General features: G+C 55.1%; 3 protein-coding genes across 4 annotated transcripts; all 3 read left to right on the top strand.

Moving 5' to 3' along the window:
• Positions 1–3,141: 3,141 nt before the first annotated feature.
• LOC142365349 (uncharacterized) lies at positions 3,142–8,827 on the top strand. Its single transcript, XM_075446088.1, has 4 exons — positions 3,142–3,220; positions 3,318–3,410; positions 4,164–4,327; positions 6,940–8,827. The coding sequence occupies exons 3-4, from the start codon at positions 4,323–4,325 to the stop codon at positions 7,682–7,684; spliced, it is 750 nt and encodes a 249-aa protein (XP_075302203.1). The 5' UTR covers positions 3,142–3,220; positions 3,318–3,410; positions 4,164–4,322; the 3' UTR covers positions 7,685–8,827.
• Positions 8,828–10,481: 1,654 nt separating this feature from the next.
• Positions 10,482–23,054, top strand: LOC142365345 (medium-chain specific acyl-CoA dehydrogenase, mitochondrial-like). 2 transcript variants are annotated; one of them, XM_075446082.1, is made up of 12 exons: positions 10,482–10,642; positions 12,816–12,912; positions 13,634–13,731; positions 13,842–13,911; positions 16,126–16,226; positions 16,318–16,398; positions 17,190–17,320; positions 18,826–18,934; positions 19,305–19,445; positions 19,522–19,617; positions 20,823–21,071; positions 22,967–23,054. In XM_075446082.1, exons 1-12 carry the CDS (start codon positions 10,619–10,621, stop codon positions 23,036–23,038), a joined length of 1,269 nt encoding a protein of 422 aa, XP_075302197.1. In that variant the 5' UTR covers positions 10,482–10,618; the 3' UTR covers positions 23,039–23,054. The 2 variants fall into 2 exon arrangements, with proteins under 2 accessions (XP_075302197.1, XP_075302196.1); XM_075446081.1 differs by having other exon boundaries at positions 10,538–10,642; positions 12,813–12,912.
• An 80-nt stretch (positions 23,055–23,134) lies between these two features.
• LOC142365348 (uncharacterized) lies at positions 23,135–26,877 on the top strand. The gene is made up of 2 exons (XM_075446087.1): positions 23,135–25,229; positions 26,289–26,877. The coding sequence occupies exons 1-2, from the start codon at positions 24,338–24,340 to the stop codon at positions 26,294–26,296; spliced, it is 900 nt and encodes a 299-aa protein (XP_075302202.1). The 5' UTR covers positions 23,135–24,337; the 3' UTR covers positions 26,297–26,877.

Consider the following 26,877-nt stretch of genomic DNA (forward strand, 5'->3'; position numbering starts at 1 on the left):
GTGCCCCCTGCTCTGGGTGACCCTGCTTGGGCAGGGGGTTGGGTTGGGGGACCCACAGAGGGCCCTGCCAACCCTGAACATTCTGTGATTCTGTGGTGCATGGGTACCCCCAAACACCATGGCCACCCTGGTTCTGGTTCAGCCGTGGCTCTGAGCGTTCTCAGACCCGTCCAGATGCAGCCCCTCGAGGGCTGTATCCCGTAGGCAACCTCCCTGGGGCAGCTCCTTGCCCTCCTACCAGGGCGCTGGGCGCCTGCTCATGGCACCAGCTGTCTTCACGTGGTGGGCTTGGTCCCTGGGGCTTTTCCCCGTGGGAGCTGTGTGCTCGGTGGGGAGCGCAGTCGCCCTTTTCCCAGCAGCAGTGGTTAATGCTCGGAAAGGGTCTGCAGCTGACGAAGGAAAGGGTTGGCAGCGCAAGTGAGGGCTGCAGATGTGCTCCTGTTCCCGTCCCCTGCACAGGGACACGGGTCGTTCGCTCTTGTTGCGGGGCAGTTTCAGTTCTCGCAAGCGTCTCTGTTCCTGGAATTCCAGAGAAACCTTTGAATCTGTTTGGAGGCTGAGGTGGTCCTGGAGAGCCCCGTCCCGTGTCCAGGCAGCCCAGTGCTCCGCTCCTCGAGGGCTTGCTGGTCCGAGTGAAAGGCAGCAGCTTGCTTTCCCTGGGAACCCCTCCTCCAAAGCTGGCCAAAGCAAGCACAGTCTTTGTGTGTGGATGGCAACAGTCTGTGCATGGGTAAGTGTCCCGGTTCGTGTCGATCTCTCAAATTTACAGGACAACGCACTTTGTAAATTCAGATTTATTTCGCAAGCTCCTCTGGTTAAAAAAAAAAACAATCAAGCAAAGGCTTAGTCCCCTTTGTACAGATGAGTCTGCCATGTGAATTCTCTAATTCATTAACTTGTGGATTTGCTGCACCTTCTCAAATACCTCGTGTGTGATGGAGCACCTTATGCTGGAGGCCATCATGAAGCAAGTGGAAGAAAAGAAGGTTATCAGGAGTAGTCAGCGTGGATTCACCAAGGGGAAATCATGCCTGACCAATCTGATAGCTTTCTACAATGACATGACTGGCTGGGTAGACGAAGGGAGAGCCGTGGATGTTGTCTACCTCGACTTCAGCAAGGCTTTCGACACTGTCCCCCATGATATCCTCCTAGGGAAGCTCAGGAAGTGTGGGCTGGATGAGTGGTCGGTGAAGTGGATAGAGAACTGGCTGAATGGCAGAACTCAGAGGGTTGTCATCAGCGGCGCTGAGTCTGGTTGGAGGCTGGTAACAAGTGGTGTGCCCCAGGGGTCAGTACTGGGCCCAGCCTTGTTTAACTTCTTCATCAACGACCTGGATGAAGAGTTAGAATGTACCCTCAGCAAGTTTGCTGATGACACCAAACTGGGAGGAGTGGTGGACACACCGGCAGGCTGTGCTGCCATTCAGCGTGACCTGGATAGGCTGGAGAGCTGGGCAGAGAGGAACCTGATGAGGTTCAACAAGGGCAAGAGCAGGGTCCTGCACCTGGGGAGGAACAACCTCATGCACCAGTACAGGCTGGGGCGGTCCTGCTGGAGAGCAGCTCTGTGGAGAGGGACTGGGAGTGCTGGGGGACGACAGGGTGACCATGAGCCAGCAGTGTGCCCTGGCTGCCAAGAAGGCCAATGGGATCCTGGGGTGCATCAAGAAGAGTGTGGGCAGCAGGGCGAGGGAGGTTCTCCTTCCCCTCTACACTGCCCTAGTGAGGCCTCATCTAGAGTACTGTGTCCAGTTCTGGGCTCCCCAGTTCAAGAAAGATGAGGAGCTACTGGAGAGAGTCCAGCGGAGGGCTACGAGGATGATGAGGGGACTGGAACATATCCCCTACGAGGAGAGGTTGAGGGAACTGGGCTTGTTCAGCCTGAAGAAGAGAAGGCTGCGAGGGGACCTTATAAATGCTTACAAATATCTGAAGGGTGGGTGTCAGGAGGATGGGGCCAAGCTCTTTTCAGTGGTGTCCAGCGACAGGACAAGGGGCAACTGAGGTACAGGAAGCTCCAGCTGAACCCGAGGAAGAACTTCTTCCCTCTGAGGGTGACAGAGCACTGGCCCAGGCTGCCCAGGGAGGCTGTGGAGTCTCCTTCTCTGGAGATATTCCAGCCCCGCCTGGACAAGATCCTGTGCAGCCTGCTGTAGGTGACCCTGCTTCGGCAGGAGGGTTGGACTAGATGACCCACAGAGGTCCCTTCCAACCCCTACTATTCTGTGATTCTGTGTTCTCCAGAATCTTGCAGATTCTCTGGCTGCGTGTCCGAGAGGGCAAGAGTTACCCAGCCAATGGTGGGAGTGCTGCTGCACCCCAGTGCGTGCCCAGCGTGCCCTGTGAGCGTGCTGCTCGCACTTGGACCTAGCGGTGCTGCTCCCGGTGGTGTCCCAAACTCGGGGTTGGTTTGCCCGGTGTGCATGACGCCAATGTGCACTCCGAGCAGAGGGGTTTGGCTGCGTGTCTGCGCAGATACGGGTGTCTGTCCCGAGGCAGCAGCCCTCGTTCACAAGCCGACAGCCATTGATGCTCTTCGCATTGCCATAGTCCTCTTCCTAAAACACGTGCCCTGTGATTCTGTTAACCGAGTGGTTTGAGTCTCTTTGCGCAGCCTGTAAATTAGTAGGCGTGCTGAGTTTCTTCATCCTTGGAGTGCGGGGTCGAACTGGGGCAGGTGGTCCGTGAGTCGGTGGCTGCGATCTCCCCGTGCCGCAGCTGGCTTTCCCCGAGGTCCCTGTTCCTTTTGGCATTCCCCGCAGCTTTTCACAGCTCGTTAGCTACGCTTACGATTCGTCGCTCTGGGGTTCTGCTTTGGACAGCTTCATCCTTCCATGAGACAGTAACACGTTCTTCACAATCCTGTTTCTTAGTTTCTGTGGTGAATTTTGAACTTACAAGATTACGAAACTTAATTATAGTAAGGGTAGGGCTTTACAAAATTACCTACAGCAGCAATAGCCCAGCTGTTTCGATGATCATGTCACATTTTGATTCCCCTTCTTATTCCTCAGTACAACACCAGCACGCGTCGGGCCTCGGTGAGAGCCACGTGTTGCGCCAGAAGCTGTGCAGAAGTCGGGTGAACGGTCGCCGCGCGCCGCGTTGGTGAAGACCCTCGATGCCTTGAACGTCTGAGCCAGCGCTGCAGGGCGTGAGCCACGTCTGGTTTTCAGATGACCTGCAACGAAGTGGGAGTGCACACCATCCCGGGCGGGTGATGCTCCTTGACGTGCTGTCCTGATGTCTGTCAACTAGTGACGGATCCGGCGTGCCACCTCTCATGCAGAGCATCTCCTCGGTCCCTCTTCCAGGCAGCCAGCCCAGGCAGAGCAGTCACAGCCATCACCTCTGTCCCTGCTCCGTCAAGCTGTAGGGAATCCGAGGAGCAAGTTGAAGACACTCGGGTGAGAAAACTGTTCATAGAATCACAGAATCTTTAAGGTTGGAAAAGACCTCGAAGGTCATCAAGTCCAACCGTCAACCCAACCCCACCATGCCTGCTCAACCATGTCCTGAAGTGCCACGTCCACACGTTTTTTGAACCCCTCCAGGGATGGTGACTCCACCACTGCCCTGGGCAGCCGGTTCCGCTGCTCGACCACTCTTCAGTGAAGACGTTTTTCCTAATGTCCAATCTAAACGTCCCCTGGTGCGACTTGAGGCCATTGCCTCTCCTCCTATTGCCTGTCACTGGGGAGAAGAGACCGACCCCCAGCTCACTACAGCCTGTGTTCAGGCAGCGGTAGAGAGCGATAAATCCCCCTCAGCCTCCTTTTCTGCAGACGGAACAACCCCAGCTCCCTCAGCCGCTCCTCATAAGACGTGTGTTCTAGACCCTTCTCCAGCCTCATGGCCTTGCTCTGGACACGCTCCAGCACCTCAATGTCCTTCCATTCTGCTCTGCTGAGAAGAGCCTTTTGTTGCCTTCTGGGGAGAAGCGGGCCCGGAGGACGCCGAGGGATGGGCTTGGAGCAAGCGGTGGCTCCAGCACCGAGCTCGTGGCCAAGCACTGGATCCCATGAGTGTGGGCAGGGTTTCTGGCTGTGGCATGCTGGCATCGGCCCATTGAGAGCCTGCTGGGTGGTGACGTCTGTCCTGGTGACAGTGAGGGCCTTGAGTCATGTTTTGATGGTCCCTTTGGTGTGTCTCCCCTGCAGGCTGCGATATTCCAGCTGACCAGCGCTGGCTGCGGGGACCTGGCTGCTGCGCTCAGCCCCAGTCTGCAGGAGCTGGACCTGGGTGATGGTGACATTGGAGACCCCGGACTTCAGCTGCTGTGCGAGGGGCTGAAGCAACTCACCTGCCCGCTGGAGATCATGGGGTGAGGGACCCGGGGCTCCTCGGGGCAGCCCTTGGTGAGGTCTGGGCTGGGGCTGGGCAGCTGCTGCCGGCGGGGACGGGGAGAGGCTGCCGTGGGTCCCTGCACATCCCGTGCTCCCTGCCTGCCCACCCGCAGAGCAAGAGGGGAGCGTAAAAGTGTGTCCCTCCAGGCACCTTCTTCCCTTTCCCTGGGTCCTACACCCCTGGGGTGGCTTCCAGGTGAGCCTTGTGGGGCAGAGCGGGTGGATTCTCACTCAACGCCTGAAGAAGTTCGCTGGTAGCTCTAACTGTGCCATTGCTTTGGTCCAGCCACGTCCAGTCAACTCCTGGCCATGTTAGCATCTTGCCTGGAGGGTCGTATCCCGTTTCTAGAATTGCCGCTCCAAGATTTACCTCTTTCTTAAGGCTGTTGAGAGGTTGAACGACATTGCTGTTTGGTGGTGGAAGACCTGAGGTTGGACTTCAGTGGTTGTCCTGTCCCCAGCCAGAATGGAGCAGACTCCACCTCTCCGACACCGGGAGATCTTCGCGCTGCGCGCATGGGTGGGTCGTGCCTCCTCTCAGCGGAAGAAGGGTTCTGGTACCAAGGTCCTTCTTCTGAAGGAAGGGCGGGCTCTGTCAGACCAGAGTCGTTCGTGGGGCTGCTGATGGACTTTTCCCAAGTCCGCGAGGTCTTGCGCTGCGCTGCTTTGGCTGAAGAATCAGCAAAGACGGGCGCCCTGCTGGTTTCCACTGCCTGAAGCCCGGCTGAGTGTCAGTGACCTGGGCGAAGGGTGAGCTGGCTGGGGCTTGCGTGCTTTGGACAGAGAGGAATGGCCTCGATGAAGGGTCCTCAGGGGAGCAGAAATCCTCAGACCAGCTCAGCCCATTAACCTCCCCGCTCCCCGCCCCGTGCCAGCTCCCGGGCAGGGAGAGCAGCAGCTGGGGAGTGGGGCGGACAGCGAGGGGAGGTCTGGCAGGCGCTCGGGAGTGGGAGGGGGTGAAGCATAGGTGCTGCTGGTGCCCGGTCGTGCAGTGTGCTGGGGTGTCAGGCAGTGGTCAGTGCCAGGCGGATTTAAGAGTTCTTCTTCTCTGCTTCTCTCCAAAGGTTGATCAGATCTGGATTAATGAAGGGACGCAGCAGAAGCTGGCTGTCTGAAAGAGAAAAAGCCGAGGTAGAATAAATTGCACATTTCTGGAGCAGGGCGAGGTCCCTGGCCTCATGGTGCTCTCACAGAGACAGGCTGAACACTAAAAGTGAGGCAGGGCTGAGGGGATGTTTGTAGCATTTATGGATATTCCCTTTAATGCCAGAAAGGGGTTACCAGCGTCTCTGGTCGGGACGTGGCTGCAGTCGTGGCTGACTGTCGTGACGAGGGCGGGAGATGCTGCTGGGGACTGAGTTCTGCTCGGGCGCGACGGCAGCTCGAAGGGGTCCTGTCCGGATCCCCGTTAGGGCGCGAGGCGGGCAGAGGGACTTAAGGCAGGGATGTAGAAGAATGGTGCTGAGGGTGCAGACAGAGGAGTGTAGGCCCTCCTGCTTGAAGTTTCTGGGAGCTCTGTATGTCAGGGCGGGTGTTTTTCCTGTTCCCAGGGCCCATGGATGAAGATTTTGATAGTTCTGATTTGACAGCTTCAGAGGAGCTTGCTTCTGTCTCTTTTGTTTGTCTTGCTTTTATGCCGGAGAACTGCTTCTGGTTTTGCAAAGGGGGCCTGGCTCGGGGATCTCCTCAGGTTGTGAGGTTTTCCTCCCCTCCCGTAGCCGGTGCCAGCCTCTGGACTCTCCTGGTGCCAGACGATCCCTAGGGACGCCAGCCATGAAATCTTTCCGGGTCTGGTTTTCAGTCCACGAGCAACAACAACATCGCAGTGGCAAAGCAGGAGCTCCCTGAGCTGCAGAGATGTCGTCTGCTTTGAACTCCCTTGGCCTCCCAGGAAATCCCTGAAAATACCCGTCCAGGTCCTTCCTCCTCCCACCTGGCTGTTCCTGTGCGTGTGTAGTGACGGGATCACGGATCGGTTCTGACGCGAGGGGACTTCGCCGTGAATGCACAGCAGTTTGTGCCTGTAACCACGCGGACGAGGCGAGCGTCCCTGACGGCGCTGGGGCGAGGATTCGTGGAAGCAGAGAATGGCAGAATAGCTGGGCTGGGAAGGACCCAACCGCCTGCTCGAGCTGGGTCGGCGGGAGCAGCTTGCCTCGGTCGTGTCCCATCGGGTCTTGAGTACCCGCAGGGACTGAGAAGCTGCAGCCTCTCCGGGCAGCCAGGTCTGACGCTTGATCACGCGCACAGTAACAAGCTTTTTGTTACGTTTGCAGAGTCCCCAAGTGCGAGGTGCAGCAGCTGGGGGGGACAGGGGATGGGAAGGAGGGGCTCCTGGGCTCGGAGTGCCCGCCAACCCGACAGCGAAGGCCGGGGGCTCAGCCCGGGCCGGTTGTGCTGCTGGTGGTCTGGGTCTGTCCCAGCCCAGCCCCTGCCTGGCAGAGGGGCTGCGGAGCCGCAGCTGGGCCACGCTGAGCGGGATCTCCTGGGGTGCGACAGTGGGGGGGGCACGGGCTGCTCGTCTCTCCTGCTCTGCACGTGTGGGTGCCAGCGCCGTCCCCGCCAGCAAGTCTCCTCGTTCTGCCTCCAGAACAGCCGAGGAGGAGTCTGTCGGAGCAGCTGCCGCCCTGCGTTCGCTGTCCCTGCGGAGAAGCCACCTCGAGCCCATTCTCAGAGCCGGCGAGCCAGTGACCACGCTTGGGCGGACGTGCCCGTCCTCAGCCCCCTCCTCGCGCTTGCGCTCGGTGGCAGCGAAAGCCAAACTCCTCCAGCAGTGCCTGCTCGGTGGGTCAGCTACGGGAGAGCCGGTCTGCGGGGGGCTGGGACCAGTCTGTGCGACTCAGAGAAGTGACCTGGGTGTGATGTGCAGGCAGGGCGAAGGAAGGAGTGTGTGGAGAGCAGGAATGGCGGCCATCCCCGAGCCGGGGCTGCTCTCAGCCCCGGTGTCACGGCCCGCAGCTGTCACCGCCACCTCGATGGCACCTGGCCCTGCCAGCGGGACGGAGCTGGTGCCGAGGACTGTGTGCTGCGGCTCTGCCCGCGCCGTCCCGCTCCCCGCTGATGCCCAGGGACGATCCCGTAGGGGTCTCATCCAGCATGGCGGCCAGGGAGGGAGTGGGGCTGGTGCTGTGGAGGATACGGCCCTGCCCGGCGGGAGCTGCGCTGGTGCCCGAGCACCCGGGCAGAGCTGGGGGGTTGTGCGAACCCTCCCTCCCTGCACCCGTTTCTGCTCTCAGAGAGGGAACAGAGGGTGGGGGGCAACAAAGCCATACAGATTCTTGTTGACATGTCGTGTTGGAAGGAGCTGTCAGGCAAAAATCAAAAACTTTCCATAAATAATAGGATATTTAGAGTTGTTTTGTTATTTATACGAACTTTTAGGGCACCTCGAGGTTTCCGAATGCTCTGCAAAGAAAGGCAGATGTTGGCACGGCCTGATCTCAGCTGTGTGCTCCCCCGTTACGCCCGCTCAGCGCACAGCAGGGCAGCGAACAGAAGGTGCTGCTGCCCTGTATCCTGCCACAGGCAACGAAATCGTGTCTTTGTGGCAGCCATGACAGCAATGCAGACAGATAATTTATAGCTCTGCAGAGCGGGACGCCGTGGGCTGTCGGGAGCTGCCACCGCCTCCAGCAGAGCCGGCCCGGGACCCCCGGGAGCCGCGGTCTCTGCCCAGGGCGGGGGACGCGGCTGCTGCCGGCACAGACCCTGCCCGACCGGTACCCCAGCCCGGGTACCGATTCCCCGGTGAGTCCCCCCGCACCCCCCGCCCCGCTGCCTCGGGGGGACGTGGACCCTCGCCCCCCGGCCCCAGGCACAGAGCCCCTCACTCACGCCAGTCCCCCCCAGCAGCTGGTTTTGGGGACCCAGACCGTCCCTGCTGCAGTGGCTGGAAGCTAAAGACCCCCAGTTGCTCCCACAGCTGCACGGGGAGCCCACCGGCCCCAGCAGCAGCACTGGGACCCCACTCCCACTCCCCCCCCAAGTCCGGGGCACCCACGCCCTGGGTCTGGCTCCCGTTGCCGGCGCCGGATTCCAGCGAGGGGCAGGGAGGTGTCGCCAGAGCTGGCACTCGTCCCTGCGGCACGCGCACGGCCCCGAGCGGGAGGTTACGCAGAGCTCAGACGAGGTTTTAAGAGACAGGTTAAAAAAGATGCGATGAGACGATACAGCGTGTACAGCGTCTGCCCCGCCTGTTTCTTCACAGCTCCCGTTCGGCAGCTGTAGAGATGTAACCCAGTTGCACAAAAAAAAAGTATTTGATGTGTTTACATACAGCAGCCAAATTAAAAGCCCTGAGCCTTTGAGCAGATACGGCTTTAGAATTAAAAGAAAAAGAAAAAAAGACTGAAAATTTGAAATGAAGTAACGATTGCGATAGTCAGGAATGAAACAAGCTGAAAACATACCTGGTAATATTTTTATGGAATTTTGCGATGTTCTTTCGCGGCAGCAGCTTCAGTGACCTGCGCTGCATCAGCCCCTGCGTGACGTTCCGGCCCTTGCCCTCGCTGAAACACCGGCTCAGCAGCAAACGCTAGAACACAGTTTGTAATATTCAAAAAAATAAATTGTAAAACATTTATACCTGTTACAGAAGCTCGCCTCCCGTGACGAATTCAAATTGAGCAGCCAATTGTTAATTAATCAGTTGTGACCTTATTAGCAATAGAATTTATTTAAGCAAGCGATGAAGCAGGCAAAACAGCGCTGGGCGGCCGGGGAGCCTCCTGCTCCGCCAACGGTCCGCACCCCACCCCCCAGCAGAGTCTCTCTTTATAGTTTAGTGGTTCCGGGCTCTATGTGGCACATCCTGGTATATTTTTTTTGCAGCTGCACGTACTGTTGCGAGGGGGTCATCCTGGTCCCTCTGGGGGTCGTGAGAATGAAGGTCGTAGTTTTCCTCCGCGTTGTGGATCAGTTTCTTTTCTCATTTGGTCATGCTGGTCCAGCACGAAGCAGGAAGGATTCGTGCTCGTTTGCTCAGCAGGATGTCGATACTCTGAGGTTTGGTTTGGTGATTTGTCAACGTGCATTTCAAGGCTTACAGCTATCTCAGCAGAACATCGCTCAAGTGGTCGGTGGGGTGGGTTGAGAACCGGCTGAGTGGCAGAGCTCAGAGGGTTGGCATCAGCGGCGCGGAGTCTATTTGGAGGCTGGTAATGAGTGGTGTGCCCCAGGGGTCAGTACTGGGCCCAGTCTTGTTTAACTTCTTCATCAATGACCTGGATGAAGAGTTAGAATGTACCCTCAGCAAGTTTGCTGATGACACCAAACTGGGAGGAGTGGTGGATACACCAGCAGGCTGTGCTGCCATTCAGCGTGACCTGGACAGGCTGGAGAGTTGGGCAGAGAGGAACCTGATGAGGTTCAACAAGGGCAAGGGCAGGGTCCTGCACCTGGGGAGGAACAACCCCAGGCACCAGGACAGGCTTGGGGTGGACCTGCTGGAGAGCAGCTCTGCGGAGAGGGACTGGGAGTGCTGGGGGACGACAGGGTGACCATGAGCCAGCAGTGTGCCCTGGGTGCCAAGAAGGCCAATGGGATCCTGGGGTGCATCAAGAGGAGTGTGCGCAGCAGGGCGAGGGAGGTTCTCCTCTCCCTCTGCTCTGCCCTTGTGAGGCCCCATCTGCAGTGCTGTGTCCAGTGCTGGGCTCCCCAGTTCAAGAAAGATGAGGAGCTACTGGAGAGAGTCCAGCGCAGGGCTACGAGGATGAGGAGGGGACTGGAGCATCTCTCCTGCGAGGAGAGGCTGAGGGAGCTGGGCTTGTTCAGCCTGGAGAAGAGAAGGCTGAGAGGGGACCTTAGAAATGCCTCTAAATATCTGCAGGGTGGGGGTCAGGAGGACGGGGCCAGACTCTTTCCAGTGGTGCCCAGCGACAGGACAAGGGGCAACGGGCACAAACTGGAGCAGAGGAAGCTCCAGCTGAACCCGAGGAAGAACTTCTTCCCTCTGAGGGTGACGGAGCCCTGGCCCAGGCTGCCCAGGGAGACTGTGGAGTCTCCTTCTCTGGAGATATTCCAGCCCCGCCTAGACGCGGTGCTGTGCAGCCTGCTGTGGGTGACCCTGCTTGGGCAGGGGGTTGAGCTGGGTGACCCACAGAGGTCCCTTCCCCCACCCCGCCCCGTGTGTTTGTGACATAGCGCCCGGCCCCGTTCCGCCCTCAGCCTTGGTCACAGCCCAGAGCGAGGCCAGGCCCCGCACCCCACGGCCCCACCGCCGCCCCAGCCGGACAGCGCCGGCAGCTGCCGCGGGTCGCCTGGGCAAGATGTCGGCCTTCGGAGCCTGCCGGGTGAGCGGGGGGGTGGCCGGGCCGGGCCGAGCGGGAGGCCGCGGGGCGGGGGGCGGCGGGAGCAGCTGCGGGCCGAGGCGCCGGGGTCCCCCCTCCGGCGAGTGGGATGCGGGGCGGCCCCCCCCCCCCCCCCCCCCCCATCGGCCCTGCGCTCCCAACTGGGTGAAGGATGAAGGGCGGCGGGGCGGGCGGCCACAGCCCTGGGGCCTCGCCAGCGTCGCGCTGCCCTGGCGGTTCTGGTGGCCCTGGTGGCTCTGGTGGCCCTGGTGGTCCTGCTGGCCCTGGTGGTCCTGCTGGCCCTGGTGGTTCTGGTGGCCCTGGTGGCTCTGCTGGCCCTGGTGGTTCTGCTGGCTCTGCTGGCCCTGGTGGTTCTGGTGGCCCTGGTGGCTCTGCTGGCCCTGGTGGTTCTGCTGGCCCTGGTGGTTCTGCTGGCCCTGGTGGCTCTGCTGGCCCTGGTGGAACATTCTGCTGGCCCTGGTGGCTCTGCTGGCCCTGGTGGCTCTGCTGGCCCTGGTGGAACATTCTGCTGGCCCTGGTGGCTCTGCTGGCCCTGGTGGTTCTGCTGGCTGTGGTGGCTTCGGGTGGCCTCGGTGGCTCTGGTGGCGTTGGGACACGGCAGGCACTGGGCGTGAGCATGGCTGTGGGTGCCTCGGCGCCCAGCCCACCGAGCTGGCCAGCGGGGCGGCCAGCTGAGTGGGCGGGGGTCGGCCGGACCCCCAGGTGTCGGGAGCGGCGGGTTCCCGGCCGTCACCCGCAGGAACGACGTTGCGCGCTGCTCGTGCGCGGACGCCGCGCGAGTTCTCTGGCACGACCTCGGCAGCTGCCTCCGCATCGGGCATTGCCGCCAAGCTCTGGACTTTGGCTGCTTCAGGCCCAGCTTTCTGGTGGCAAAAATTATGACAATTACCTGGCTTTTTCTCAGCCCCATCTGCTTCTTGCCCGCTTCCGGATAAAATAAGGTGTGAAATGTTTTGGGGGGATCCAGCTCTTTGCAGCGGTTTGTCGGAGCTGTTTGATCCTGTTGGTTTTACCGTGCGACAGCGGCCGCAGCGAGGGGAGAACGCTCAGCCGGGCAGGTGGGGCTGGGGGAAGGCAGCGACCTGGCCAGGCTGGAGAGTTGGGCAGAGAGGAACCTGATGAGGTTCAACCAGGGCAAGGGCAGGGTCCTGCACCTGGGGAGGAACAACCCCAGGCACCAGGACAGGCTGGGGCAGCCCTGCTGGAGAGCAGCTCTGTGGAGAGGGACTGGGAGTGCTGGGGGACGACAGGGTGACCATGAGCCAGCAGTGTGCCCTGGGTGCCCCGAAGGCCAATGGGACCCTGGGGTGCATGAGGAGGAGTGTGGGCAGCAGGGCGAGGGAGGTTCTCCTTCCCCTCTGCTCTGCCCTGGGGAGGCCTTATCTGCAGTGCTGTGTCCAGTGCTGGGCTCCGCAGTTCAAGAAAGATGAGGAGCTACTGGAGAGAGTCCAGCGCAGGGCTACGAGGATGAGGAGGGGACTGGAGCATCGCTCCTGCGAGGAGAGGCTGAGGGAGCTGGGCTTGTTCAGCCTGGAGAAGAGAAGGCTGCGAGGGGACCTTAGAAATGCCTGTAAATATCTGCAGGGTGGGGGTCAGGAGGACGGGGCCAAGCTCTTTCCAGTGGTGCCCAGCGACAGGACAAGGGGCAACGGGCGCAAACTGAGGCACAGGAAGTTCCGTCTGAACGTGAGGAAGAACTTCTTCCCTCTGAGGGTGACGGAGCCCTGGCCCAGGCTGCCCAGGGAGGCTGTGGAGTCTCCTTCTCTGGAGGTATTCCAGCCCCACCTGGACGCGGTGCTTTGCAGCCTGCTCTGGGTGACCCTGCTTGGGCAGGGGGTTGGGCTGGGCGACCCCCAGAGGTCCCTTCCAACCCCGACCATCCTGTGACGCACCGTGCCGCAGCGGCTGGCGGTGGCGAGCGGTCCAGGCGCAACGCAGTGCCTGCTGGCAAGCACGGTCCCGAGCTACGATGCCCTCATCGGCGGTCCCGTGCTTAGCAGCGGCCGGCCTGTGCTTCATCACCCTTTACCTTCGCAGACGTTTTCCATTTTCTCTGGAAACGCCTCGTCTCCCCCTGGTCCTGCCTTGTGCTCTCCCCGCTGCGGCGCGCGGGAGCGGCGGAGATCTCACACCCGTCTGCTTGCTTCCTCAGCAGATGCTGCGAGCCGTGGCGGGGCGCGGGTGGAGGCCGCGCTCCAGCAAACCCGCTCCCAGCGCACACGCCAAGAGGCCCGGGGCTGGCTTCAGCTTTGGTAAGTACGGCAGGTTTGGGGAGGAATACGGCGTTACGGACAAACCAGAGTTAGGAGGAAAGCCAGCCGCGCTGCGGTTCGGTGGGAATTTACAAGGGGTTTATTCTGAGTAGATTTCTGTTCTCTTTTAAAAAATCATTTGAAAACCAAAATCACTTTCCTCTCCAGCTGAGGAAAGCCGGGCACATTTGTGATGTTTATGGGGTTTTATTCTTTTTCAAACTGATGTCTGTCTTCAGCTTTTTCATTGCCAGAGTTCCCTCAGCTTTGAAGAATGATCTCAAGTTGGCTTTTACAATGTTAAAATAACTGTCTGTAGTCTTAGCGGAATGCGGTTGTAAAGAAATTCCCCCCCGTTTAGGCCTGGTACGTAGGTAAGAGCAGATTTAGCAGCCAGACGTTTGGAGCGAGTAGCCAGAACCACCAGATGAGGAACGCCGCTCTGCCTCTGTCTCCTCCTCCGTTACGCAGCGCTCCCCGCTGCGTCGCCGCTGGCGTGCGGATGAGTCGGTCAGAGATCAGCGCGGGTTTTCTCTGGAGCGAAGGAGGAGGTCGAGCCGCTTGGTTGCTGGAGAGGCGCGGGGAGGCGGGTCCGCGCGGTCTGGGTTGTCCTGGGAGGAACTCATGCTTGGTTCTTCTTTTCTCGTCACCTGACAACTGGCAGAATGAAAAAGAGTACGGAATTTGCGAGGTGGGTTTTTTTACGTTGTTTTTTTGCTAGAACTGACTGATGAACAGAAAGAGTTTCAAGCCACTGCTCGGAAATTTGCTGTGGAAGAAGTTATTCCTGTTGCTGCACAGTACGACAAAACTGGAGAGGTAAATTACCATAGAGTAGGGGGGGAAAAGTCGATTTTTATCTTAATCCGTGTCAAATTTAAAATGTTAACGGTGACGAATCCCGAAGTGATTCTGCCTGTCTGTTCCAGTATCCTCTGCCGCTCATAAAACGAGCTTGGGAGCTTGGTCTTATGAATTCGCACATACCGGAGAGCTGCGGTAAGTAACCGTTCTTTTTCATCTGTAAAATATAACAAAGAAAAGGCCTTTGAGGAGATTTATATGTTCCGTATAAAACGAACAGTCGCCCACTCGACGCTCTAAACTTCCTCAGCAGGCAGGCTGGCGCCTGCAGCTGGTGCCGGGGGCGGACGTCGTCTGGCCACAAACTGGGCAGATCACGATTTCCTAATTTGTGACCAGGTTTTCTACCATGGCGACAGCTGCCCAACGGTCCCCTGGCGCGGCGCGGCCGCTGGTGGGGCGGAGGGGTCAGAAGGTTGCGTTTTGATCTCGTTTCTGACGCAGGCCGGAGCAATTTCCGAGTTTAGTCCGGAAGGACGGTGTTCCAGTTTAGGTGCCGTGCGGTACGGTAGCGCTTCGGTGTGTGACTGACCTTGGAAAGAAACGTTACATTTCAGATTTTCCTTTTGCGTTTATATTACCTGAAAACGAAGCTGGGGAAATGTCCGTAGCAGAGCCTGTATTTTTGAAGAGTCAGCGGAGGGTGGACCTTTTATCAAAAATTTAATTAATAAGGAAGAAAGAGACAAAAGGAGTAATTGTGAGGAGCAGCCACAAATTCTAGGGAAACTCGAGGCTGAAAGAGCATTAAATTAAAACTTAGAAGGGACAAACTGGACGCCATTCCTTTACAAGGTCTGCAAGGGAGAGCGGGGAAAATGCACCCCAGTCAGCCTGATGCACCGCGTAAATTAAGAACACGATGAAGTACAGTGGAGCAGACACGCCTCCGGCACGCCGTGGGGTTTTCCTAAAAGGAAGTCAGGGCACAAAAAATAAATGGAGTTTGCTGCAGGAGCTGATAAGCCTGTGAACACCTGGGTGGTATAAAATGCTCAGACTTTGGAAATTAATGTCAAAACTCAGCTGGTTTCATAGCGGAAAAATCAGCAGCACAGACTGGCTGGCGCTTGGGCTGAAGAACCGGGGAGAGGGTGTCCCCAGGGAGGTCACAGAGTTAGCTGGGAATACCGAGTTACTCCGTGTCGAAAAGGTGTGAAGAGCTGCAGGGGAAGGCTGTGAAACTGGGCGACTGTTAAAATGGCAGACGAAAATCAGAACAGGAAAAATGATGCACCCAGGAAAGGAAAGAAGCAATCCAGGCTTCCCAGAGCAAATGGTGTCGTCTGAGTAAGTTAGTGCCTCTGGAAAAAAAAACAAGATTTGGGGGGTTAGAATATAAAGTGTTGTGAAGATGTCAGCAAAATGCCCACAAGTGGTCAAAGCCATAAACTTCAGGTCAGAAATTAAGAAGAGAATGATGAAAAAAGCAGAAGGCATAATTCTGCTGCTGCCTGAATCCAAACTGCGCTTGCCTCTGCAGTTCTTTAAGCAGCCTGATCCTGCCACCTGGAAAGGGTGTCGTGGGAAGGGAGGAGATTCCTAAAAAGGTGACAAAGATGGTAAAAGGTACAGAACAGCTGCTGAGTGAGAAACACCGCAGCCGTCAGCGTGGTGGGGCGTCTGAGAAGGGACCGCTAGCTCACCGTCCCTTCGGTGCGACCCGAAGGCAGCAGGGCCAGAGCAAGTGAAAGGAGGTGGCTCCACACTAAGTGCAGAGTTAATTTGTGTGGCTCGTTACCCCTGGATGACACCGGTGCTCAAATTGTACGTGGGGGCAAAAAGAGAGCGGGCAAATCCCCAGAAGAAATCTCTTGTCGGGGGCTGGCTGACAGAGAGACCAAGGAAACTTGTGGCTGAGGAAGTCACCTGAAGGCTGAGGAAAATACTCTGAGGACGTATAGCTGTATCGTTACTGCGTTTTTATCCACTTGCCAAAGTGCTGGCTGCTGTCGGGAGCAGATTACCGGGTTGGTTTTCTGACCGATGCTTGGTTTTTGTATTCCTGAGTGCTGTGGTAGCTCAGGAGCCCGTGTCGCCCTTCCTCTGCTTCCTAAGAACTCTTCAGAAGATTCTCAGATGTGAGGTAGTTGAAAGGCTTTGGCAGTGCATTCTCGCAGTTGTCCCACGTCAAGCCCGTCACCCTGCAACGGATAAATGTGATTTTTAAGTCATCTGTTACTAATCTGAGAAAACTTTTCTTTGGAAGGCTTGCGTGGGAATGTCTGATCGAACACAGGGCACAATCAAATGCATGAGGGGGAATGTGTTTCCGATAATTAATTTTTGTCGCTCACTGATGTGTTCCACTTCAGCCTCGTTTTAGTCAGTGAAATATTTGAACTGTAGGTGGTCTGGGCCTCGGCACTTTTGAGTCCTGCCTTATAACGGAAGAGTTAGCGTACGGATGCACGGGGGTTCAGACTGCCATTGAGGGGAACTCCCTAGGGGTAAGCGCTGTCCCTTCCTGCCTCCTTTCAGCTGGAGTCCGTGCCCTTTAGAAAGGTGGCTTAACGCTCTAAATATTTAATTTTCTTTCAGGAAATGCCAGTAATCATTGCGGGAAATGAGCAGCAGCAGAAGAAATACTTGGGAAGAATGATAGAGGAACCACTTATGTGTGTAAGTAGGACTTGGGAACACTGTAGAATGTTCCGAAATTACATTCATTGGGTTTTTTGGGCTGTTTAAAACACTGATATCTACTCACAACTTAGCCTGTGTTGGTGTTTAAACAAACCGTGGCGTTTACTGAAAGCCAGGGAGTACTGAATTAGATGTAAGCAGGAAGCAAACAGAAGATACTGCCTGGAAAAGCATCCGAAGTCGCTTCCAGGAAATTAACGCCTTTGAATTCACTCTCAAGGGAAGCTGCAGGGGTGTAAGGAAAATGCAAGGTTTGTAGGAGCACAAACGCAATCAGATGGGCATTAAACTGCACCTATGGGTGTCAGGTGGTATTTGAGCAGAACTTGTCACATAGAAAGATGTAAAGATTTATGTGCAGTGCGTTAAAATGGGAGAAACTAAGCCTCATGAAATGAAGAGCACGGTTCCCATAAAATTTTACTCTGTGCTCTTACTTTCAGATTTCAAAGATCGTCAGCTTTCGTATCAGAGTTTGTGAAGCATAAGGGAGGGGGGTGACTTATTAAAAGTTACAGAATGGTTCTGGTTATCATTAGAAGATCATTCCAATTATTATTATGGATTTATAAGGAGAACTAACCCTATGTGCTTGGACTCTTGCTCAGACAGCTGTTGGGGTTTTTCGCTGTAGTATTTTGGGGTTTTCCACACAGTCCACTTAAGACTTTTACAGATCAGTTTGGTGCACGTGATTCTGCAATAATTTCTGGTTGCTTAAAACCAGAGTTTTATTCCTCAATATTTGGCATTTTCTTTTCTTCTAGGCTTACTGCGTAACCGAGCCTGGCGCAGGCTCTGACGTGGCCGGTATAAAAACCAAGGCTGAGAAGAAAGGAGACGAATATGTCATCAATGGTCAGAAGATGTGGATCACAAACGGTGGGAAAGCAAACTGGTGTGTTGGCTTTTGACTGGCGTCCCATTCTGTTACTCTGTTCCGACCTGAGGTGCCCCCCACGCCCCCCAGTTAGACACCAGCGGTTCTCTGAAGGTCTGGCACAAAGCTGAGCCTTCGTCATGGTGCATCTCGCTGCCCTTGGACCTGTGACCAGTTCGTCAGGGCAAGGTGTGAGGCAGGGCCGTGCAGCGTCTCACATGGACACTGAGCCATGACGGGACAACTCCGCTCAAGAAGGCCTCTCAATTTTTGCTGCTGTCAAACAAAACCAGTTCCGCTGTCTCTTCCGGGAAGGGCAGCACCAGTCAGAGTTAACTGGCCCAGTGCTCAAGAGGCTCCTGTTACAAGGGACCTTGCTCTGTGGCTGTGGTGGCCCAGATCAGTTGCTTCTGATTCTGCTGGAAACGTCTCTCACTTCCAGTGAAGACAGAAAAATGCCAGCATTGTGGTGTGACCTTTTATTTTGCTAAGGGAAGACATTTGCCCAGTGCCAACGGATCCAGGTTTTGCTGTGGCGTCTGTGGAGGTGCTTTACAACACAGACCTCCTTCATCACGTCTCACACAAGAGCATGCTCATCCCCACCACACAGATTCTTTTGAATTCAAGAGGAAAAACTTGACACATTTATGTCTAAAGCTGGATTTTCTTGTTATTTATTTCTCTGTTCAAGGCAGACCCCTCAAGGAGAATCTACCACAGAATCACAGAATCACAGAATGGTAGGGGTTGGAAGGGACCTCTGTGGGTCATCTAGTCCAACCCTCCTGCCGAAGCAGGGTCACCAACAGCAGGTTGTAGAAGACCTTGTCCAGGCGGGTCTGGAATATCTCCAGAGAAGGAGACTCCACAGCCTCCCTGGGCAGCCTGGGCCAGGGCTCCGGCACCCTCAGAGGGAAGAAGTTCTTCCTCGTGTTCAGACAGAACTTCCTGTGCCTCAGTTTGTGCCCGTTGCCCCTTGTCCTGTCGCAGGGCACCACTGGAAAGAGCTTGCCAACCAACCAGCTCTCTTTGATGTTACTGAGCACCATCAGTGTGATTTAGCACTGTTTGATTTCTAACGGAAAAAAACTCCTTTATAGCTTATACTTAGCAGAACAAAACTGAGATCTTCGAAATCAGCTGATAACTTGAAGGTTCTGCACGCAGTACTGTGATTCCTGATTTTTACGTACGTGCTGTGAAGTGGTTTCTGTTGTACTGTGCGTGAAGCCGATGGGAATGTTAAGACTTAAAATACATGGAAAAGGTGAAGGACCTTTGCGTGCTGACCTGAGGTGACTGTAGTAAATCTGGACTTTGGCAGTAAGAGACGCACTGACACTTCCTCTCTCTCGCTGCCTCTCCGTTTATTTTTGGCAGGGCCAAAGGGTTGTTAACTGAGTGGCAGATCTATTATATGGTAGAAAGACACATAAAAGCATCCCATGTGTTAGCTAAAAAAGTACCTGATCGTTAATTGCGAGGAGAAACGGACTGCCCTCGTCTCTGTTTTACACCAGGTATTTTCTGCTAGCGCGTACCGATCCAGACCCAAAAGCTCCCGCAGGCAAAGCCTTTACTGGATTCATTGTGGAAGCGAATAGCCCTGGAATCCAAGTCGGAAGAAAGGTGAGGAGCGTACCTCTGCTTTGACAAGCCATGAGTTCTCATTCGCTTCTAAAGCGGTAACGCAACAATCCGCCGTTCACACTGGACACCCTGGGCTAGTTCTCTTTGGGGAAAGAAAGACAAACGAATGATTACGGCTGCAGAATCGATTTCACAAACAGAGACAGGAAACTGCTTGGACAAATTACGGGCATGGCGGTCTGTAAATGCAAAGCTAGTGTTTGTTGTGTACGTGATGATTTTTAGACAAAGCCAAAGTGTTTTGGGGAAAAAAAAATTACCTGATGCTTTGAGTAAACTGAAGAATGAAAATGTGTTGCACCTTGGCAGAATCCCATTGAGTTGCACCTCTGTCAACTTCCCTGTACAGGAAATGAACATGGGCCAGCGCTGCTCCGACACAAGAGGTATTGTCTTTGAAGATGTCAGAGTTCCGAAAGAAAATGTATTACTAGGTGAAGGAGCTGGCTTTAAAATCGCAATGGGAGCTTTTGATAAGACCAGACCACCCGTAAGTATCAGAAAGAAGTTACTTAGAAATTCCCTTTATATTTTCCGATTTTCATGCTGTGCTGTGTTTAATTCAGGTAGCAGCTGGTGCTGTTGGGTTAGCAAAAAGAGCGCTCGATGAAGCTACCAAATATGCCTTGGAAAGAAAAACCTTTGGGAAACCAATTGTTGAAGTAAGTTAAATATATAAAAATAAGTATATCCAAAAGCTACGTTTTCATACCTGATGTACTACGAGTGAATTTTCAGCGTTGTTCCTTTACATTCAGGACGTGAGATTTATGGTATCTCTGCCACTGCTTGGCTTTTCAAGTATATAGGTCAGCGCTATCTGAGTAAATCTAGTTATGCAGTAACTCCTGGGATTCTTCAGTAATTTATTGATGATAATAGCAAAATCACAAAGAAAACTCCACCCAAAACCCTGAAACTGTCAGGACACACTGAAGCTCTTCAATGCTCATGAGCAGGGATTTTCAGGGAAGGAGGAAATCTCCCTGAGGCAGGGACACAAGACTCACAGTATTAATACTAACGGAACACATTGCCAATCACACTGCTTTCCTGGCTTAAAGAAATATCCATAAACATCCGACTAAATACAGATCTCATAAAAAGGAAAGCACAACTTCATCAATCAATACTTAATCCCTGTGACTAAGTGGATTTTAGAATTAAAAACTTAAAAGTCTGGGTGGCCCAAACGGTTCAGGAACGGGGCTTGAGGTGAACCGGTGTGCTACACCGAGGGATGGAAAGGGGAATCAAAACGTGAAGTGATAACTGGAGGGCTGGAGCACCTCTCCTCCGAGGACAGGCTGAGGGAACTGGGGCTGCTCAGCCTGGAGGAGAGAAGGCTCCGGGGTGACCTTAGAGCAGCTGCCAGTGCCTGGAGGGGCCGACAGGAAGGATGGAGAGGGGCTTTTCACAAGGGGGTGCAGTGACAGGACAAGGGGGAACGGCTCTAAACTAAAAGAGGGCAGATTTAGAGTAGACACAGGAAAGAAATTCTTCCCTCTGAGGGTGGTGAAGCACTGGCCCAGGCTGCCCAGAGAAGCTGTGGCTGCCCCCTCCCTGGCAGGGCTCAGGGCCAGGTTGGATGGAGCTCTGAGCACCCTGGGCTGGTGGGAGGGGTCCCTGCTGATGGCAGGGGGTTGGACCCAGATGATCTTTAAGGTCCCTTCCAACCCTTACTATTCCATGATTCTATTCCATGATTCCATGATTTGAGAGCCTGATCCAAATTCTGGAGAACTCAAGTATGATTTCCTGAGCGCGTTGAGCTTGCAAATTAAGATATTAAGAAGACTTTATTCTGCTTGGATGTCAGAGGGTTTTAGGCAGGCAACGTTAACATGGTTTGTTTCCTCAACCACAGCACCAAGCAGTGTCTTTCATGCTTGCTGAAATGGCCATGAAAGTGGAGCTGGCCAGGATGGCTTACCAGAGGGCTGCGTGGGAAGTCGACGCTGGCCGCAGGAACACCTACTACGCTTCCATCGCAAAGGCCTTCGCCGGTGATGTTGCGAACCAAGTAGCTACGGACGCAGTGCAGATTTTTGGAGGAAATGGATTTAATACTGAATATCCTGTGGAAAAACTCATGAGAGATGCTAAAATCTACCAGGTGAGTAAAAGAGAGGATGCAATCTGTATAGTCATGCATACATTTTATATAAAATACACTAGTGGCTACTTATTTGAAATGGTGACGTGCACACACATAGAAGTTTTGAGGCTGAGAGCAATAATCCTTCCATTTAAAAAAAGGGCATGCAAATCAGGCAAATTCTTGCCTACAAAACTCTGTGTGCATGAGATCAACAGCTTAACCTGCCCAAGAGGAACAGCTGCGTCTTCCTCTCAGCCCCATACCTGGTGCAGAGAACGGTCGCTGGAAATCGCATCCTGTGCCTTGTCATACCCAAAGCGGGCGCACAGAACAAGCGACGCGCGGTGGCTGCACCGAGTGTGCCGCTTGCCTCCCTCCTCGTTGAGTCTAGAGGAGAACACTCCAACAGCTTCTGCCTCATTCCTCATCAGTCACGGTGGGGGTTGGTTTAGGGGTGTTTTTTTTTCCTTTCTGCTTCCCAGGCTCTGCATCACTTCTTGCTGTGCTCTGAACCTTCTGCCTGAAACTTTGGTGTCGTAAGCTGGGCTTTACTTCACCTGAGATATCACCAGCACTGAGTGTCACGTGTTAGTTATCTTGTGTGTGTTCATTAACAGAAGTGTGGCGCAGCCTGCAGTGATTAGCCTTTAAAAACAAAAAAAAAAAAGCCCAGAACAAAACCCCCAACAAAATGTTCCCATATTTACTCATATTTAGCCCATAGTGGCTCATAATCCCCAGATCTTTTTCTTCAGCGTTATTACCAAGAAATTATTCCCCATCATAATTCTTCTCGTAGCATATACTATGCTACAGTTCTTTATTCGGAAAGAATGATTGAATTATGTTCAGGAAAACCAGGAATCTTTTATCTTTTCACATCTTCCTGACATTAATAATGACTAGAAAAAAACACACCGAAATAGAGGACAACAAGAAATGCATGTGGGCCGTGACCCGCAGCGCTGTAACAGGTGTCATTCTGAAGATTCTAGGTAGTTGAAATTTCGTTTATTGCTGACTTCAAAACTATTCTCACTAGCTGAGAATTTTTCTCTACCTCAGGACAGAAAACTGCTGGTTTGGAATCTAAAGGTTCTTCGTATTAATCACACTCCTGCAACTGGGGAAATGAATGAGTAACTGAATTTGTCATGATTGGGCTTTTTTGCTGTCAGGCTCCACCCTAATGTGACCACAGGTTACAGCGTCTTTATTTCTGCAAAGCTGCCTAAGGTTCTTGGGAGGATTATCCCCGTTTTATGACTACAGACAAAGTGAAATTCCATACCTCTGAGCAATCTGCCAAAGATTCGCTTTGGCAGAGCTGGGAGCTGAAAGACTTCAGCCCCTGAGCTCTGTTTCTGGAGGAAAATGTAAAAATACATGCTCAAGAAAAAAAGGAGGAAATAGTGTGTTGAAGACAGTATTAGTTCAGAAAGAGTAGTGGGAATAAATGGATGAAAGGGACCGTTTGCTATGGCCTTGAAAGGCTAGTCAAAGGAAATGCAGCACTTCCAGCGCAGGTCACCTCCTCCCCTCCACCCACCGTTTCCAAACCCGCTTTGTGAAGCCTAAGTTACGTATTTTCTTCCCCAGAGAAGACATTTCCCCCATCCTTCTTTACTCACTACCTCTGTTAATTCCATGAGAACCTTACTGAGTTTTGCTGAGCACATCGGAGAGAACAAGACGGTCACTTGGGATCTCGTGTGGGATTTATTGCATTCAGCCCGCTGTAGTTACTCCAGACACACTGGAATTTTGTTCAGTTTTCTCTGTCTTTTGGCACGCCCTAACCCACACAGGGGTAGTGCTATGAAGGTTTACACGTGTAGAAAGATCTGTTAAAATATTAAAAACAACACAAAACAAAAATCAGCTAACATTATTGTAATTCTTCTTTTCAGATTTATGAAGGAACTGCTCAGATTCAAAGGATGATCATAGCCCGGGAACATATCGGCAAATACAAGGCTTAAAGAAACGTTTCAGGCACGTCTGGTGTGGCTGTAGTGTTCTGTGTTCTAATGGAAGAGGATCGGGGAGTGTTTCTCAAGACAGAAGGGCATGGAAAGACACCTTTTCCTTCAAAATCTTTGCTGTGCACATGATTAAGCAGTCCTGCTGCACCCCCCGTCCATTCCCTCACTTGGCTCCTTCTGGCGAAAGGAGCCTGGCAGGGACCCTCCCCGTTCCTAGGCTACGTGTGAAGTTTGAGGTGGCAAGACAAGCAAGCAGCCCCAGTCTCTGTGCCTCTGTGCGAGCAGTGCCATGGGCAGATGAGGCTGAGCAACAGCTTTCCAGGCTAACCCCTTCTGCCTGCGAGCTATCTGCAGACTTTCACATTTTCGGAGGAGGGCTGCGAAAGGAGCCTGGCAGGGACCCTCCCCGTTCCCAGGCTACGTGTGAAGTTTGAGGTGGCAAGACAATCAAGCAGCCCCAGTCTCTGTGACTCTGTGCGAGCAGTGCCATGGGCACATGAGGCTGAGCAACAGTTTTCCAGGCTAGCCCCTTCTGGCTGCCAGCTATCTGCACAGTTTCGCATGTTTGAAATAGGGCTGCCGAGGCTCTCGGCACGGACCCCTATACTACGTTGGAAGTTTGAGATGGCAAGACAAGCAAGCAGCCCCAGTCTCTGTGCCTCTGTGCGAGCAGTGCCATGGGCGGGCATATGAGGCTGAGCAACAGCTTTCCTGGCTAGCCCCTTCTGCCTGCCAACTATCTGCAGACGTTTGCATTTTCGAAGGAGGGCTGCGAAGGAGCCTGGCAGGGACCCTCCCCGTTCCCAGGCTACGTGTGAAGTTTGAGGTGGCAAGACAAGCAAGCAGCCCCAGTCTCTGTGCCTCTGTGTGAGCAGTGCCATGGGCAGATGAGGCTGAGCAACACCTTTCCAGGCTAGCTCCTTCTGGCTGCCAGCTATCTGCACAGGTTCGCATTTTCGAAGCAGGGCTGCGAAGGAACCTGGCAGGGACCACCCCCATTCCCAGGCTAGATTTGACGTTTGACGTGGCAAGACAAGCAAGCAGCCCCAGTCTCTGTGCCTCTGTGCAAGCAGTGCCATGGGCAGAGGAGGCTGAGCAACAGCTTTCCAGGCTAGCCCTTTCTGCCTGCCAGCTATCTGCAGACGTTCGCATTTTTGGAGCAGGGCTGCTGGAGGGAGCCTGGCAGGGACCCCCCCTCATTCCCCCTAAGCTACGTTTGAAGTTTGAGGTGGCAAGACAAGCAAGCAGCCCCAGTCTCTGTGCCTCTGTGCGAGCAGTGCCATGGGTAGATGAGGCATGTGTCTTTGCCTTTCCATGTGCCCTAAGGACTGGCGTGGGCCTTTCGGGAGAATCGAGCAGCTGCAAAAGGGTATTTTGGTGCCTCCCAAGGGCCTTCATTTCTGCTTTTGTGCTTTCCAGGCCGCTCTGTTTGCCCTCTGGTGTGGCTTGCAGCTCTACAGGTGCCGTTTGGTGCAGCCCACAGCTCTCCGTCTGCCCTCGGCTGACACCCAGAGCCCTCCCTCTGCCTTTCTCTGTGCCCCACAAATGCCTTTACCCTCTTCTCCCCTCAGGATTGGCTCCAGTGGCCTCCCACCCTGTCCTCAACAAGAGGAAGCTGGGGGACGCACCGGGCACACACGGCGCTTTGGGTCTGGGGGGGCCCCCGGCGGGCGATTCCCGGCGCTGCCGGCTCCACCCCGCGCCCGTCCGCCGGGGAGCGAGGGCCCTGCTCCCGCCGCGCAGCCCCCGGCCCGGCTCCCCTCACGGGCGCTGCCTCCCTTCGCGGGGTCCTTCCGTGCCGCGGGGTGCCCGTTCACCGCCTGCGTGCCGCGGGGTGCCCATTGCCATCGCCTGCGTGCGGCGCCGCCTCGGAGCGCCGGCGGCGGTCAGGCGAGCGGCGCGTGCAGCTCCGGCGGGGTCCTGGCGGGAGGGGTCCTGGCTGGCGCGGCGAGGCGGGAGGCGGCGGCGCTGGATGGCTCTCAGCGCGGAACGGCGCTGGGCGCGGGCTGCGGTACCGGTGGGGCAGGGTCTGTGCCGGCAGCAGCCGCGCCTCCCGCCCTGGTGGGGGGGGGTGATGCGATGAACCGCGCAGTCCCTGGACGTGTCGGACTCGAACCCTCCCTTCTGCCCCGACCGCCGCGGTGCCTGGCGCTGGTTACCGACAGCCACAAATTAGCTCGTCAACGCGGTAAGAACATCCCGTCACAAAACGGGTTTCATTCCTTAAAGTCAGCAATGCTAACCTGGGCTGAAGTGTGGTTTTTTTAGTAGCAGCTATAAATGTTTTGCTATTTATTCTTTTTTTAATATTACAAACTGTGTTCCAGCGTTTGCTGCTGAGCCGCAGAATCACAGAATGGTCGGGGTTGGAAGGGCCCTCTGTGGGTCACCCAGCCCAACCCCCTGCCGAAGCAGGGTCACCTGCAGTAGGTTGTAGAGGACCTTGTCCAGGCGGGTTTGGAAGGAGACTCCACAACCTCCCTGGGCAGCCTGGGCCAGGGCTCCGTCACCCTCAGAGGGAAGAAGTTCTTCCTCGGGTTCAGCTGGAGCTTCCTCTGCTTCAGTTTGTGCCCGTTGCCCCTAGTGCTGTCGCTGGGCACCACTGGAAAGAGCTTGGCCCCATCCTCCTGACCCCCACCCTGCAGATATTTAGAGGCATTTCTAAGGTCCCCTCGCAGCCTTCTCTTCTCCAGGCTGAACAAGCCCAGCTCCCTCAGCCTCTCCTCGCAGGAGAGATGCTCCAGTCCCCTCCTCATCCTCGTAGCCCTGCGCTGGACTCTCTCCAGTAGCTCCTCATCTTTCTTGAACTGGGGAGCCCAGCACTGGACACAGCACTGCAGATGGGGCCTCACAAGGGCAGAGCAGAGGGAGAGGAGAACCTCCCTGGACCTGCTGCCCACACTCCTCCTGATGCACCCCAGGATCCTCCCATTGGCCTTCTTGGCACCCAGGGCACGCTGCTGGCTCATGGTCACCCTGTCGTCCCCCAGCACTCCCAGTCCCTCTCCACAGAGCTGCTCTCCAGTAGGTCTGCCCCAAGCCTGTACTGGTGCCTGGGGTTGTTCCTCCCCAGGGGCTGGACCCTGCCCTTGCCCTGGTTGAACCTCATCAGGTTCCTCTCTGCCCAACTCTCCAGCCTGTCCAGGTCACGCTGGATGGCAGCACAGCCTGCTGGTGTATCCACCATTCCTCCCAGTTTGGTGTCATCAGCAAACTTGCTGAGGGTACACTCTAACTCTTCATCCAGGTTGTTGATGAAGAAGTTAAGCAAGACTGGGCCCAGTACTGACCCCTGGGGCACACCACTGGTTACCGGCCTCCAACCAGACTCCGCGCCGCTGATGCCAACCCTCTGAGCTCTGCCACTCAGCCAGTTCTCAACCCACCCCACCGACCACTTGAGCGATGTTCTGCTGAGATAGCTGTAAGCCTTGAAATGCACGTTGACAAATCACCAAACCAAACCTCAGAGTATCGACATCCTGCTGAGCAAATGAGCACGAATCCTTCCTGCTTCGTGCTGGACCAGCATGACCAAATGAGAAAAGAAACTGATCCACAACGCGGAGGAAAACTACGACCTTCATTCTCACGACCCCCAGAGGGACCAGGATGACCCCCTCGCAACAGTACGTGCAGCTGCAAAAAAAATATACCAGGATGTGCCACATAGAGCCCGGAACCACTAAACTATAAAGAGAGACTCTGCTGGGGGGTGGGGTGCGGACCGTTGGCGGAGCAGGAGGCTCCCCGGCCGCCCAGCGCTGTTTTGCCTGCTTCATCGCTTGCTTAAATAAATTCTATTGCTAATAAGTTCACAACTGATTAATTAACAA

Source organism: Opisthocomus hoazin, chromosome 36, assembly GCF_030867145.1.
Source record: "Opisthocomus hoazin isolate bOpiHoa1 chromosome 36, bOpiHoa1.hap1, whole genome shotgun sequence".
Classification (NCBI taxonomy): Eukaryota; Metazoa; Chordata; class Aves; order Opisthocomiformes; family Opisthocomidae; genus Opisthocomus; species Opisthocomus hoazin.